This window comes from Sorex araneus, chromosome 6 (assembly GCF_027595985.1).
Source record: "Sorex araneus isolate mSorAra2 chromosome 6, mSorAra2.pri, whole genome shotgun sequence".
NCBI classification, from domain to species: Eukaryota; Metazoa; Chordata; class Mammalia; order Eulipotyphla; family Soricidae; genus Sorex; species Sorex araneus.
In genome coordinates this window covers 457,058-471,084 of record NC_073307.1, presented here as the reverse complement: position 1 = coordinate 471,084, position 14,027 = coordinate 457,058, and the positions used below count along the sequence as shown (strand labels likewise).

General features: G+C 48.4%; 1 protein-coding gene across 1 annotated transcript in view; it reads left to right on the top strand.

Annotated features, from left to right (window-relative positions):
- LOC101545880 (alcohol dehydrogenase 1) overlaps positions 1-12,973 on the top strand; it is a 28,018-nt gene extending 15,045 nt beyond the window's left edge. Inside the window, 7 exon segments of the mRNA XM_055142488.1 lie at positions 2,222-2,309; positions 2,421-2,640; positions 2,936-3,196; positions 3,691-3,723; positions 3,726-3,828; positions 7,954-8,092; positions 12,896-12,973. Coding sequence (XP_054998463.1) covers positions 2,222-2,309; positions 2,421-2,640; positions 2,936-3,196; positions 3,691-3,723; positions 3,726-3,828; positions 7,954-8,092; positions 12,896-12,941 — 890 coding nt within the window. The 3' untranslated portion in view covers positions 12,942-12,973.
- The last annotated feature ends 1,054 nt before the right edge of the window (positions 12,974-14,027 follow it).

The window sequence follows — 14,027 nt, the reverse complement described above, 5'->3', positions numbered from 1 at the left end:
AAAATTGACTAAGGTTTGCAACATTTATAGAAAAGTTTGCTCCAGAATTATAGATACTGCTTCTACACTATATAATTTATGTCTCAAACTTTGTGAGATGATCTATATCTCATATTATTCTAACAACAAATATGTCATAGCTAATTCATGCTCATTTTATATATGAGGAAATTAAAGTTTTGGAAATTTATTCAATTTATTGATAATTATTTTATATATTAACAACTGATTTGGTTATTTAATTGCAGAGTTAGGATTAAAATAATATCAACTTCTTACCTCAAATTCTAGACTCTTACTAACATAATGTCTTATATGACATTTATTCTAGCATTAATATTTAATATTGTTGCATTCTTTCAAGAAATACTTATTGTTTATAAGTATTACACAAAAAAGGGAGCACGGGGCAGCAGCACTCTATCTTCCCCGCCCCCCCCCCAACCCTGGTTGATCTCAATTGCGATTTATTCCATTCCCATCTCCATTCTCCTCTGATTCTCCTCCTGCTTCTTCTTCCCCCATGCTACTTCATTCTCCTTCTCCTCTGGATCTGGATCTTGATCTAGCTTCTCCAGATCTGGCACTGGAACCCCCAGCCCACTTCTTACAGCCTAGCTAAATCCCCCAGCGTGAAGAGTTGGGGCTTCCACTTAGGTGTGGTCACAATCAATAGGGGTAAAGTTCTTTCCCTCAGAGCATGCTGCTTCCAGGACAGATTCTCTTTCAGCAGGACACCTGCCCAAGGGCAGAGTCCCATGGGTGTGTTTCTCCTCTCCTTGTCCAACTAACATACAAGCATTCATAATATCAATCATTTTGTATGGACACAGCAAGAGATGCATTAAGCTTATAGAATTGCTCTCCTGGAGTCATCTCGATCTCAGACTACAGTGCTCATGTCAGATTAGTCTTTCCTATCCCTAGCAGGGCCCTAGTCTTGTTGTTACTTTTGGATCATGACAGCATTTGTCCACGACCAAGGTCTTAACATATAGTTAAGCATTAGGCACTTTGGCCAGGCCCATCTCGATGCCAGGGTAGCACATAACTCACCACTTACCCTGAGTCCATCCCGTCCCTCGTCAGGACCCTGCTTTTGGGGGCACTAGGAAGTAAGGGCAACTAAAGCTTAAGTCGAGAAAGCAGATGCCTGGGAATGAATAATACTCAAAGCCAATTAAATCCCAAGTTATAAAGCATAATATCACTGTCTTCCTTTGTCCATACAAAAAGGACATTGCTTTAAAGTAAAAGCTTATTCAAAGACATAAGCTTATTCAAAGACTATTCAAAAGACACGAGGAGAGGAGAAAGGCAATATTAACTTTACAATGCAAGTTCAGTGTCCTAGAAAGGTCTGACCTTACAAATTAACAGAGTCTGATTGGGGGGAAAGCTGATTAACTGTTGGAGAAAAGAGCATAGAGAAGTGGTTACAGATAGACAAAGGAATGGGAGTGACTCGGGAGCACTTTGATGGGCGTGACCCGATAAACCTAAGCTCCTTGTGTCAAGGGGAACAGGACATACCAATGTTGTCTTAAAATTTAAGAGATTATTTGTTTAGGTTTATCTGGTAATAATCTCTAAACAAATTTTAGATTATTTGTTTAAATTTGTTTAGAGATTATTACCAGATAAACCTAAACTCTTTGTGGCAAGGGAGAAAGGACAAACCAATGATATCCTACAATTTTTAGGCACATGCTTTGTGCAACATATGGTTCCTGGCATAGAATACTCACTTAAACAAACAAACTCCATGCCACAAATATGGTTGTCATTCAGACACTTCCTCTTACCTTTGCTATTACCTCAATATCAATAGAGACAAATCCTCAATCTGTATTTTACACTTTGAAAATCTCTTCACAGTAAAATTGATGTGTTTTTTTGAATTCTGTTCCAAATGGAAATGAGAACTAAAAAAGACCCACAATCGTTGGAGGCGGGCTGGGGAGTGGCTCAGACGGTGCTGCACACGCCTGCTTGTGAGACGCCCTGGGTGAGATCCTCGCACACACACCTCCCCTCAACGCCCCTGCAGTATCAGGGGTGTACCCGGTGGCTTCTTTAGCACTTTTAGGTATGGCCCCACCACTAACAAAGACAAACAGAGAAAAATAACATCTCAACCAACGGATAGCATCTACCATAAATAATGTCCTATAATAAGGCTGATGCTTGGGTGACGATGACCTCTGCCTTCTTTCCACAGGAGACAAGGTCTTATCCTTCCCCCTCCCACAATGCAGAGAATGCAGCTCCTGTCTGAATCCCACAGGCAACTTCTGCTTGAAGGAAAAGTGAGTTTCAATGTCTGTGACTCCTTTCACCTGGTTTCATGGGTACAGGGATTGACAGAAAGCAAAACTCCCATTTTTCTCTCCTTGTTGCTTTATGTGTCCGTGAAACAGTATTCTTACTCCAACTGGATTAATGTCAGATGGAACCAGCAGATTCTCCTGCAAGGGGAAGAGGATTTATCATCTCTTTGGCGCCAGCACGTTCACGGAGTACACAGTCGTGCGTGAGATTGCCGTGGTGAAGGTCGATGCTTCGGCCCCTATGGACCAGGTCTGCGTCCTGAGCTGTGAGGTGCCCACGGGCTTTGGAGCTGTGTTTAACACCGCAAAGGTGAGGACGTCTTCTGTGAGTTTTCTTTCAATTAACTTTTATTAGGGCACTGTGACTTACAAAGTCACTCCTAGTTGAGCTCCAGGCAAACGATGCCCTGACAGCAATCCCACCACCAGTGCCCACTCCTCTCCACCCTGCTGTGTAGTTTTTTCCTCGGTGACTCTGCTTCACTCCAGGGCCACACCTAGGAGATCACCTCCATCAGACAAAAGTCAAAGTGAGCTGTTCTTTCCTGTTAGCATGGGGGCATCGGCTTGGAAGACCATCCGATGTTTGTTTTCCGAATCTGCAGGTCAGCCCCGGTTCCACCTGCGTGGTCTTTGGACTGGGAGGGATCGGCTCTGCCATCGTCGTGGCATGCAAGGCCTCCGGAGCTTCCAGGATCATCGGGGTGGACATCAATGAGGAGAAGTTCCCCCGGGCCAAAGCACTAGGGGTCACTGATTGTCTCAACCCCCAGAGACTCGAGAAGCCTGTCCAGCAGGTGGTGGTGGAAATGACCGGTCTTGGCGTGGACTTTGCGTTTGAGGCCGTGGGACTCACAGATACCATGGTGTGTGGGCGTGGGACAGTCGGGGAACTGCCACTGGCCATGAAGATGCATTTAAGCATCTCCTGAGTGAAGAGACGACTGTCTCCTCGCGAGCACGTCACACACGTGACTTGCACTGTCCTGCACTATCCGTGTCACTCGTCTCCTTGAGCCTCACATCATTTCCGTCTTCAAGACTGAAACTCAACTAACTGAGCTCACAGGCCCTGAGACCTCCCAGGGGGCTACCGCACACCGTCCAGTCCATATTACTTTTGGTGGTGCTGGGATAGGTATTTGGGCCACGCCAGCTGCGCTCACTCTGGGCTCAGGGGCCACTCCCAGAGACCACGTGGGGTGAGTGGTTGAGCCAGGACGAACGACATGCGTGAGCCTTAACCTGAAGGAGCCCTCCGCGCCCCCACCCCTGCATGTCACTTCCCCCATGTGACTACTCTAACATCAGTCGGGGCGGTGGGAGCCACCCAGATGCCCACGCCTGTCTCTGCTGTCAGGTTGCTGCCCTGGAGTGCTGCCGCGTGAGCTACGGGGTGTGTGTGTGCTTGTTGGAGTGGCGCCCTCCCGCTCCCGGCTCTCCTTCGACCCAGCGCTGCTGCTCCCAGGGAGAACTGTGAAAGGTGGCACCATGGGAGGTAGGTCTCGGCCCCCACGCTGCCTCTCAGAGCCCAGACACCCTCTGAGCACCTGGCGAGAAGTGGGGGGTGCAGGAAGCAGGACAACGTTTGTGTGTGAAGGAAAAGAACAGGGTGTGACACTGGAGCGTCAAATAGGTATCTCCTGCTGGTCCTTAGTCCCCCGGACAAACCAAATAGGTATCTCCTGCTGGTCCTTAGTCCCCCGGACAAACCAAATAGGTATCTCCTGCTGGTCCTTAGTCCTCCGGACAAACCAAATAGGTATCTCCTGCTGGTCCTTAGTCCCCCGGACAAACCAAACAAGCAACAAGCCCCAGGGAAGGCAGCTCTACCTAGAGCCACTCGACTCTCCCCAGGCGAGAACCGCAGACTCTCAATAGCCCCCCGCCAGGATCCTACACTCGTAAACCCTCAGCTGGGCGAGTCTTTGCACCCTGTTCTGCCCAGGCCGGCAACCTTGCTTCCTTCTGGCTGCCATGAACACGGCTTCTCACTAGTTAAGATACACTTCATCTTAATTAGCTTTCATCATTTACGTTAGGTTTGGGTCACACCCCACGATGCTCAGAGCTTGCTCCTGGCTCTGCACGCAGGAACTACTCCTGGCAGCTGCTCAGGGGACCACATGGGATGTCAGGGATCAAACCCGGGTTGGCTGTGTGCAGGGCAAGCACCCTGTCCACTATGCTATCACTCCAGCCTCTTAGTTAGCTCCCTTTAACGGCCTTGGCACAGCGCTTCCTTACTAAGCAGCTCTGGCAAGGTGGTCTTGTCCTCAGACCTCAGAATGCACCGGAAGGTGCCACGTTGTAGAAAGCAAGGACGTGGCTACCGGATCACTTACCAGGGCCCATGACCTGGGCAAGTTAGCTGCTCATCCTGTCATCTGAAAACAGAAGGAAATGAGAGGCTGCAGGCAGAGTACCACACAGGAGCAAAAGCAGCACACACAGAATGAATGCCCAATTCTGCAGGGACAGTGATGATAGAAACTCATCAGTTCAGTCCAAAGAGCAGGAAGCACAGGGCCGGAGAGACAGCACAGTGCGGAGGCCTCACAGATGGCCGACCTGGTTTGATCCCTGGCACCCACAGCACTTCCTGAGCCCTCCAGGAGTGGTTCCTGAGCAGAGAGCCCGGCGTAAGCTCTGAGCACTGCCAGGAGTGCCCCAAAAGCAGGGGGGAAAGAAGAGAAGAAAGCACATATGCAGCAACAGGCAATGGGAAAATCGCTGTTTTGAGAGACCTGCTGCTGTTTCCTCTTCTCGTTGGTGCAGTTTCGCGCGAATCAGCTGAATGCAAATAAAACTGCATCAGTTAGCAGTTTGTCAAGTACAACAGAAAACCTGCTACTGACCAACCTCCCATCCTGGAGAGTTTCTTTCTTCAGAAACTCTTAATGCCTGTGAAACTTCCAATTGAATAATAACTCAATACAGGAGAAATGATGTGAAATAAGGCGTTTGCCTTGAACCCCAGACCTCAATTCGAATTCTGGGCTCCACCTACGATCTCCCAAGCACCAGCAGGGGTCACTACTGAGTGCAGAGCCAGGACAGCACCTGAGCAGTACGGGTGTAGGCCCCTGACACCCCCGGCCCCAGCTTAAAATTTCACCACTTTTTCAGGTGATTTAGCTGTGCCTGGAAGGACTTGGCACGACTGCTGTTCCTTCCTGGGGTCCGCCCTGCTGGGCTGCGGGCGAGTTCGTGCACATTTCTGCATTCGTCCCATTTGTATGTGCCAGTCCTCCTCCCTCCCGTCCTACAGGCAAACACGCCGGAAAGTCACCGAGTCAGATCCTCACTTCATTAAAAGATGAAATGTTCTTTCTTTTATTTACTTCCATGCTTAAAAGTTTCTAAGTTACTCAATAGCTTGCATTCCAATTGCATAACACTCAGGAATTCTAGTACAAAGTATTATATTAAGCAAAGTCATATACTTGTAGCCAAGGCTTTGAGTTACGGGAAAGACATGGAAAAGCAAATTTTTTTTTACATAAAAGAGCTCAGTGTCCTTGATTGTTTTTGTTTTGATGTGGGGGCCACACTCCTAGTCCTGGCTGTTCAGGGGTCACGCCTAGCAGTGTCCAGGGGGTCACACAGGGCGCCAGGGTCTAACCTGCAAGGCAAGCACCTGCCTGCTGTACTGTCTCTGGTCCCTCAATCTTCTTGATTTCTTGTGTTTGTTTTTGGGCCACTCCCAGTAGTGCTCTCACTCAGGAATCACTCCTGGCAGGGCTCAGACCATATGGGATGCCGGGATCAAACATGGGTCAGCCCGTGAAAGGCAAGCGCCCTGCCCGCTGTGCTATCTCTCTGACCCCTCAACCTTCTTGACTTTTAAAACTGTACCGTAATATCCTCTAGTGCCCAGAGGCAAATGTTCACTGATGTTGGGCCTAGAGAAACAGTGCAGTGGCCAGAGTGCAAGAGCACTGTCCCGTGCCAAGCGTCCAGTGTCCAGACCGTGACCCTGCCGGCTGCTGTGGAAGCCACAGCAGCTTCAGCCCTCCACACAGGTGTGTGCGAGCACCAGGAGAGGGCCGGGATCTCTGAGAAGCACCGCACAGAAAGACGTGAAGTCCCAGCCAGGATGTGGGGCCCTGCCAGGCTGTTGAGCACCACAGCCACCCCACAATAAGTCAGGAGCACAATCGTAACACACCGTCAGCTGAGAGGGGGCCTCTGGCCAGCACTGTGCAAGTACCAGGGGTGAACACGCGTGGGCACCACAGCTGGCATGTTTCCAACCTGCATCACCACACTAACCGTGGGAACAAAGAGGAGGTGAGAGGCGGAGGGGCAGGAGATGAGAAGACGGTGCTGTCGGTTCTGTAAGCACTGGGCTCTGGGTTCTCAACTGCACCTGCATTTTGTTCCATTTGGTGTAGGAAGCAACAGGCCCAGAGAGATGACCTGAAATTGCCCCCCTGATTGCACACAGTTCGGGGGGGGGGAGGGGGTTGGGGCACAGCCGGCCACGCAGGGCCACTGGGGGAGAAGTGGTCATTCTGGAGGCTTGACGCACCTCGGGAAGGTCCAGACCTCTGGGAAGGAACAGGCGCAGGGCCAGGCCATCTCTGTGAGCGCCCAGGGGAGCCAAGGCCCTGGCAATAGGCCTGGGGAAAGGGCAGACTGCCAGCCCTGACTTTGGGCCCCAATAAAGAACGGCTGACGGGGCCTATAGCTTGTGGCTGGCCAGTTTCTTATCGAATGGCAAACAAGATGATCATTTTCCCCAGAAATTAGCCAATTCCGGGAAGCACTATCCCTCTGCAGGTCCCTAAGCCCCAAGATGGCAATGGATGATAAAACCAAAAAAATTCTAAAGACAAAATACAACCAGTGAATCACATTTCACCTCTCGAAACCTCAGTCTCCTCAGAGGTATAAGCGTGGGGAGGTTGGGGCTGGAGAGGTCGCTCCAAGGAGAGGAGCAGATATGGCGTGTGGCAGGCCCCGGGTCTGGTCCTCAGCACCACACAGGCCCCACATGTGACTGGTGGTAGCTGCTTTGCTTTTTAGTGGGGAAAATAATGTCAGTGTCTCCCTGACTCTTGGCACCAAACAGCAGATGGGATCTAGTTGACGCCAGCATCTGCTGGTACCACTCTCTCCAAAACTCACTTCTCGGGTGGACATGTTGGGCTGGAAAGCTGGTGACCCAGAGCCTCGGGTGGAGGGCTCAGACCAAACCAGCTCCAAGGTCAGCTGCTACAGGTCAACAGCGTGGAGGGTTTGCTGCAGCGGGAAATGCTGGTGCCCTGGAGACGCATCTGCAGGGACGGACACCCTCCACAGCCCCCAGCACCCCCACCCCGGCGCCTGACACCCTCCACAGCCCCCAGCACCCCCACCCCAGCGCCTGACACCCTCCACAGCCCCCAGAACCCCCACCCCGGCACCTGACACCCTCCACAGCCCCCTGCACACCCAGCGAGGAGGCAAGCCTGCAGAGAGGTGCCTGCATGCTGCTCTCTCTTTGGGTGTCTAGGAAAAGGGTCAAAAGACGAATGGTCTGCAACATCCATGAATACTTTGGCCAATTTTATATATGTGCTTCATTTGATCATTTACCTACTTTTCTCATGCCTTATTATTGTTATTTCTTCCACAGAGTTTAAAACCAGAGACTTCATCCCTCAACTGGTAACTGACTACCTGCAAAAAAAATTCAACATAGATCCACTTATAACCCATAAGATGCCTTTTGAAAAAATCAACCAGGCATTTGAATTGCTTCAAAATGGAAACTGGTAAGTATTTCTGAATGTCTGTGTGTGAGAGAGAAAGAAGAGAGAGAGAGGAAGGGAGAGAGGACAAGAGTGTGGTATGTGTGAGAGTGTGGTGTATACTCCCATGGCGTGACTCTGGCACTGCGACAGAGCCCCACCGAGGAGGGACATAAAATGACAGTCGTTTTATTCAGGTAGTTACTTTGGGATGCCATGCCTGCGGAGTTCAGGGCTAACTCCTGGTTCTGTGCTCAGGGTTCACTCCTGTAGGGGCTCAGGAGACCCCATGGGGTGCCAGGGCTCGAACCCAGGTTGGTTGCATGTAAGGCAAGCTCCCTACCCACTGCACTATAACTTCAGCTCCTACATGCTGCTTTTTGTCTGTGTTTTGAAACACCCACCTGTGCCCCACGGTTTGCTCTGGGCTCTGCAATCAGAGATAACTCCTGGCAGAGCTCAGGATACCCTATGGGATGCCAAGGATTGAGCCCGGCCGGGCTGTGTGCAAGGCAAGCGCCCTCCCTGCTGGACTAGGAGTTCCAGCACACCAGTGTGCACGGACGGAATGACAAGCTTAATCAAGTTCAAAGCATCTAAAAAATACAGGTGTTGGGCCACCAGCCCTAAGTCCACTTTACAAGTGGTGGCCTCACCCGTGCTTCCAAGGGTACAAACCTTATGCTGATGATAGGGAACTGGGTTCTAAACAGGAAGACCCTTGGGTATTGAGGTCTAGAGAAAGATAGTACAGTGGGTAGGGTGCTTGCCTTGGACATGGCAGTCCTGGGTTTGATTCCTGCCATTCCATAGGGTCCCTTGATCCCATCAGCAGGGAAGGTGTAATGGTGGTAGGACTGGTGTTGGAATACCAAATGCCTTTTTTATTTTTCTTGCTTTTGGGGTCACATACAGTGATGCTCAGGGGTTACTCCTGGCTCTGCACTCAGGAATTACTCCTGATGGTGTTTGGGGGACCATATGGGATGCCAGGGATTGAACCCAGGTCAGCTGTTTGCAAGCCACACACCCTACCCACTATACTATCGCTCCAGCCCCCAAATGCCTTTGATAAATTATCATAAACAAGTTTGTAAACCACAGTGCCTAAATAAAGTATAAGGGGAAATTTTGAAAAATTAAATTAATTATTTTATAAAGAAGTGACCCTTTGGGGCTGGAGCAATAGCACGGCGGGTAGGGCATTTGCCTTGCATGTGGCCAACCAGGGTTTGATTCCCTGCATCCCATATGGTCCCCTAAGCACCACCAGGAGTAATTCCTGAGTGCAGTGCCAGGAATCACCCCTGTATATCGCCAGATATGACCCAAAAAGCAAAAATAAAAGAAAAGAAAAGAAGTGACCCTTCAGTGCAGAGCTAAGAGTAATCCCTGAGCAGTGCTGGGTGTGACCCAAAAACCAAAAATTAAACTCAGAAACAGGGAGACCCAAGTACACTTACAGACCTGTGAAAGCTCTCCTCTTAGAGACTTTTTTTTTGTTTTTTTGTTTTTTTGTTTTTGTTTTTTCTTTTTTTTGCTTTTTGGGTCACACCCGGCAATGCACAGGGGTCATTCCTGGCTCATGCACTCAGGAATTACCCCTGGCGGTGCTCAGGGGGACCATATGGGATGCTGGGATTCGAACCCGGGTCGGCTGCGTGCAAGGCAAACGCCCTACCCGCTGTGCTATCTCTCCAGCCCCTCCTCTTAGAGACTTTAGCTAAACATTCTCCTCCTAGCCCAGCAGCATGTAAATGGATGTGTCCACGGTCACAGTATGAGAACTCGAACATCCATCACTGGTCTCAGAGCCACAGGGAACGCCCCCAGGGTCGGCGGTGCATTCAAGGCTTTGTCTTCTGGGCCTCGAGACTGTCAGCATCGAGGGCTTGTGGGCTCATCCCTGGCACCATGTGGTTCCCTGAGCGTCTCTGCCTGCAGCCCCGGGGGCTCAGTACCCACAGGGTCACCCCGGCAAAGCCTGGCATCTCGTCCTGGGGCCCTTGCATGTGACCCTTGCCCGCTTAGCCGAGAGTCCTCTCTGGAGACCCCTGACCTCTGAGCACCACTTGGAGTTCTCCTCCCCCACCACCATCACCAAAATCTTCATCTTCGAAGGAAAACAGAGTCCCGTGGACGATTTAGCAGTTTCAGGCATTCTTCTCTGAACACGAGGCTTACACAATGTTTCTTGTAATGGTATATAGAAGAACGTCTCAACTAAAAGCTAAATAACAGATTTTCAAGCATTCTAAGTTAATATATTCAATAAAACTAAAGACCACGATGACAGATTATAGCCTTGCCGATGTGGAGAAATGCAAAATGTGAACCTAATTTCCTGAGGAGATGAGATGGGCTTGCTAAGCTGGAACTATGGGTTCCCAAGTGGCGAGACGGACAGAGACTCTAGCTCGATAATGCAAAGGCGGAAGGAGTTTTATTCCTGTGTACTGGGGTCGACTATCTCACCCCCAGAGTGGTCTCTTGACAGAGAACCCGACTTCAGGCAGCAAGCAGTTTATATAGGGTCTGATTATATAAGCAGGGCATGCCTTACTGTTTCAGAAAAATCCTTACCTAGTTACCAAACAAAGGTGTTTTGGCAAGTGTCCAGGGTAAGAGTGGTCAGGCAAGAGTTAAACAATAGTTTCCCCTAGCAGTGTATGGCTACATGGGCCACTCATCCTTTCACTGTTCACAAAACACAGTTCCGGGGCACTTGACTGGGGCACAGTGAGTGATGGAGCCACTTGCTGGGCCAGGAGCTTTCCCAGGTGGGCTCAGGCTGGCTAGTTACGCAATGTTTCTTTGCTGGGAAACGGAATCTGTTTCAGTCCCAGGCCCTGGACCTGAGGCCTGGCTGATTTTGCTGATTTCTGCCTCCTGTCATGGTGTCAGTTACGCCCTCACAGGCTTTCCTGCTACTTGATGGGGGCATTTATTTCTGAGCTGCCGTAACGGAAAGATCATGAAAGTTGCCAAGCCTGTTCTTCTCATTAACTATGACCATAGGAAGTATCCATAAATAAATTTCATATATTAATTTAAAAGCGTTTTCTTCCCTTATTTGAATTTTTAATTTCTGAACTTGACCCCAGTAAAGGGCTGGAGTGATAGCACAGCGGTTGGGTGTTCACCTTTCATGCAGTCGACCTGAGTTTGATTCCTCCGCCCCTCTCGGAGAGCCCGGCAAGCTACCGAGAGTATCGAGCCCACGAGGCAGAGCCTGGCAAGCTACCCGTGCGTATTGGATATGCCAAAAACAGTAACAATAAGTCTCTCAATGAGAGACGTTACTGGTGCCCACTCAAACAAATCGATGAGCAACTGGATGACAGTGACAGTGACAGTGACCCCAGTAAAAAGCAGTTTCACCAACTATTCACAATGTCCTCAAGTAATTTATTTTGCTGAATTACACTATCATAAAATGTTACTTCTCTTTAAATGTGCTTTATTGGAACTGACTTGATAGTTACTTGATTCAGGAACCTTGTATTTTGGCACCAAGGTCAAATAAAATAATACTGCCCTTCGCAGTATTAATCGCCTATGTGTAGTATTAATAGAATAATACTGCCCTTCGCAGTATTAATCGCCTGTGTATACTGCACTGTAGCACTGTCATCCCATTGTTCACCTCGATTTGTTCAAGCGGGCACCAGTAACATCTCCATTGTGAGATTTGTTGTTACTGTGTTTGGCATATCGAATATGCCACGGGTAGCTTGCCAGGCTCTGCCTTGCGGGAGGGATACTCTCGGTAGCTTGCCGGGCTCTCCAAGAGGGATGGAGGAATCGAACCCGGGTCGGCCGCATGCAAAGAAAACGCCCTATCCACTGTGTTGTCGCTCCAGTCCTAGAACAAAACGTGGGGCCAAGAACCTGAGGTGAGCTTTCATGAGGAAAAACAAGTAGGCTCCAGCTTGGGGGTTTATACAAATGTCCTGAGTACACCCCCATGTTTTCTGAGCAAAGTACTCATAATACGTGTATAACAAATGTTATTGTTTGAGTCACTTTCACTGCAGCCACAACGACAGCCAGTGACCTGTGCCGACTGCCAACCCCTGGCCTCTCTGGGGCAAGGATGAAGGGACAGCAGGGAGGGGTGAAAGGGCATAGAAACAGACACACGATCATTACTGAGGACTGAAGGTGATTATTTGTGACTCACCCTGAGTCCATTGTTACCTTTAAAAAATGAACCACGTGTAAATACTAAAATGAAAAAAGACTACATTACTGAACTTCTTATTACAATCATTTTCTGCTATCAAGTGAACTCATTTCTGATTGCTTTCCTTAGCATAACTGGATTTTCATACATTTAATCTCAAATGAAGAAAAGAAATATGACTTCTCAAGTTTCCATTGAGAAATTCCCTTCTTTATTTCACAGATATCTTTTGCAGTTGGAAGTCTCATTTCCGTCTTTGACATATTGTATATATGATTCTAGAATGTTAAGGAGATTTATTTTAATAATTATGCTATTAAGCATACTTTAGTATTTGAATAAAATAATCAATTTTCACCCCCCCAAAAAAAAAACAGAGCACTTGCTTTGCACACAGCTGACCCGGGTTCAATCCCTGGCACCACTTGTGGTGGTCCCCCAAGCCCACTAGGAGTAAACTCTGACCATAGCCAGGTGTCGCCCCAAAAAAAAGAAAATAAAAAAAGAGAAAGAAAAAAGAAAAGGAAAGAAACAGGGTAGGCAGAAAGTATCAATTATTTTTTGCACTTATTTTCTCTGCAAGTATTGTTTAGGACCCACTTTTGTGCAAGCTACTTCCATGTTTGAATTTTGTGTTTCAGCATCCGCTGTGTTGTCCTGCTAGGAGGTGAGGAAAGTGGACCCTAGACCTCCGCACTGGTGCTCCTGGCTGACCTTCCCACTCCCGCAGTGACGTAGCCGTCATGCAAAGAACCCAAAGTTGGAAATAGAGCAACTCTGGAATTTTAAGAAATAAACCTCTCTGGGTGGGGAGCGGCACGGGAGGGAAACTGGGGACATGGGTGGGGGATGTACACGGGTGAAGAGACGGGAGTTGGAACATTGTATCACTGAACAACTTTGTAACTGTATCTCACTGTGATTCAATCAAAATTAATTAAAATAAATACATGAAACTCTTATGTGAAATTAAGCTATTATTAAGCTGGTGTTGGAGATGTTACTAGCGCCGGCTCGAGCAAATTGATGAGCAACAGGGTGACAGTAACAGTTTTTATGTCATGCCAATGCCTAAAGAAGCAGAAACAGGTTAGTGAAGACCTGGTTAGTCATTCTATCATTCTGACAATCTTGTCAAAAATGTCTCAGTGCAAAAATTAGAAATTGAGCTCCCATTTGACCCAGCAATACCACTTCTGGGAATATATCCCGGAGAGGCAAAAAAGTGTAGTAGAAATGACATCTGCACTTGTATGTTCATCGCTGCACTGTTTGCAATAGCCAAATTCTGGAAAAAAACTGGAGTGCCCAAGAACAGATGACTGGTTAAAGGAACTTTGGTACATCTATACAATGGAATACTATGTAGCTGTTAGAAAAGATGAAGTCATGAAATTTTCATATAAGTAGATCAACATGGAAAGTATGTTAAGTGAAATGAGTCAGAAACAGAAGGACAGACATAGAAAGATTGCACTCATCTCTGGAATATAAAGTAACAGAATTTGAGACTAACACCCAAGAGTAGTAGAGATAAGGACCAGGAAGTTTGCCCTATGGTTTGGAAGCCGGCCTCACATGCTGGGGGAAAAGGCAGCTCAAAAAGAAAAGGGGACACCAAGTAAAAGGTGCTGGGAGGACCCGCTCAGGTTGGGAGCTGCCGAAAACAGACTATAGACCAAACACCGTGACCACTCAGTATCTCTATTGCAAACCACAACACCCAAAAGGCGAAAGAGAACAAAAAGGGAATGCCCTGCCACAGAGGCGGGG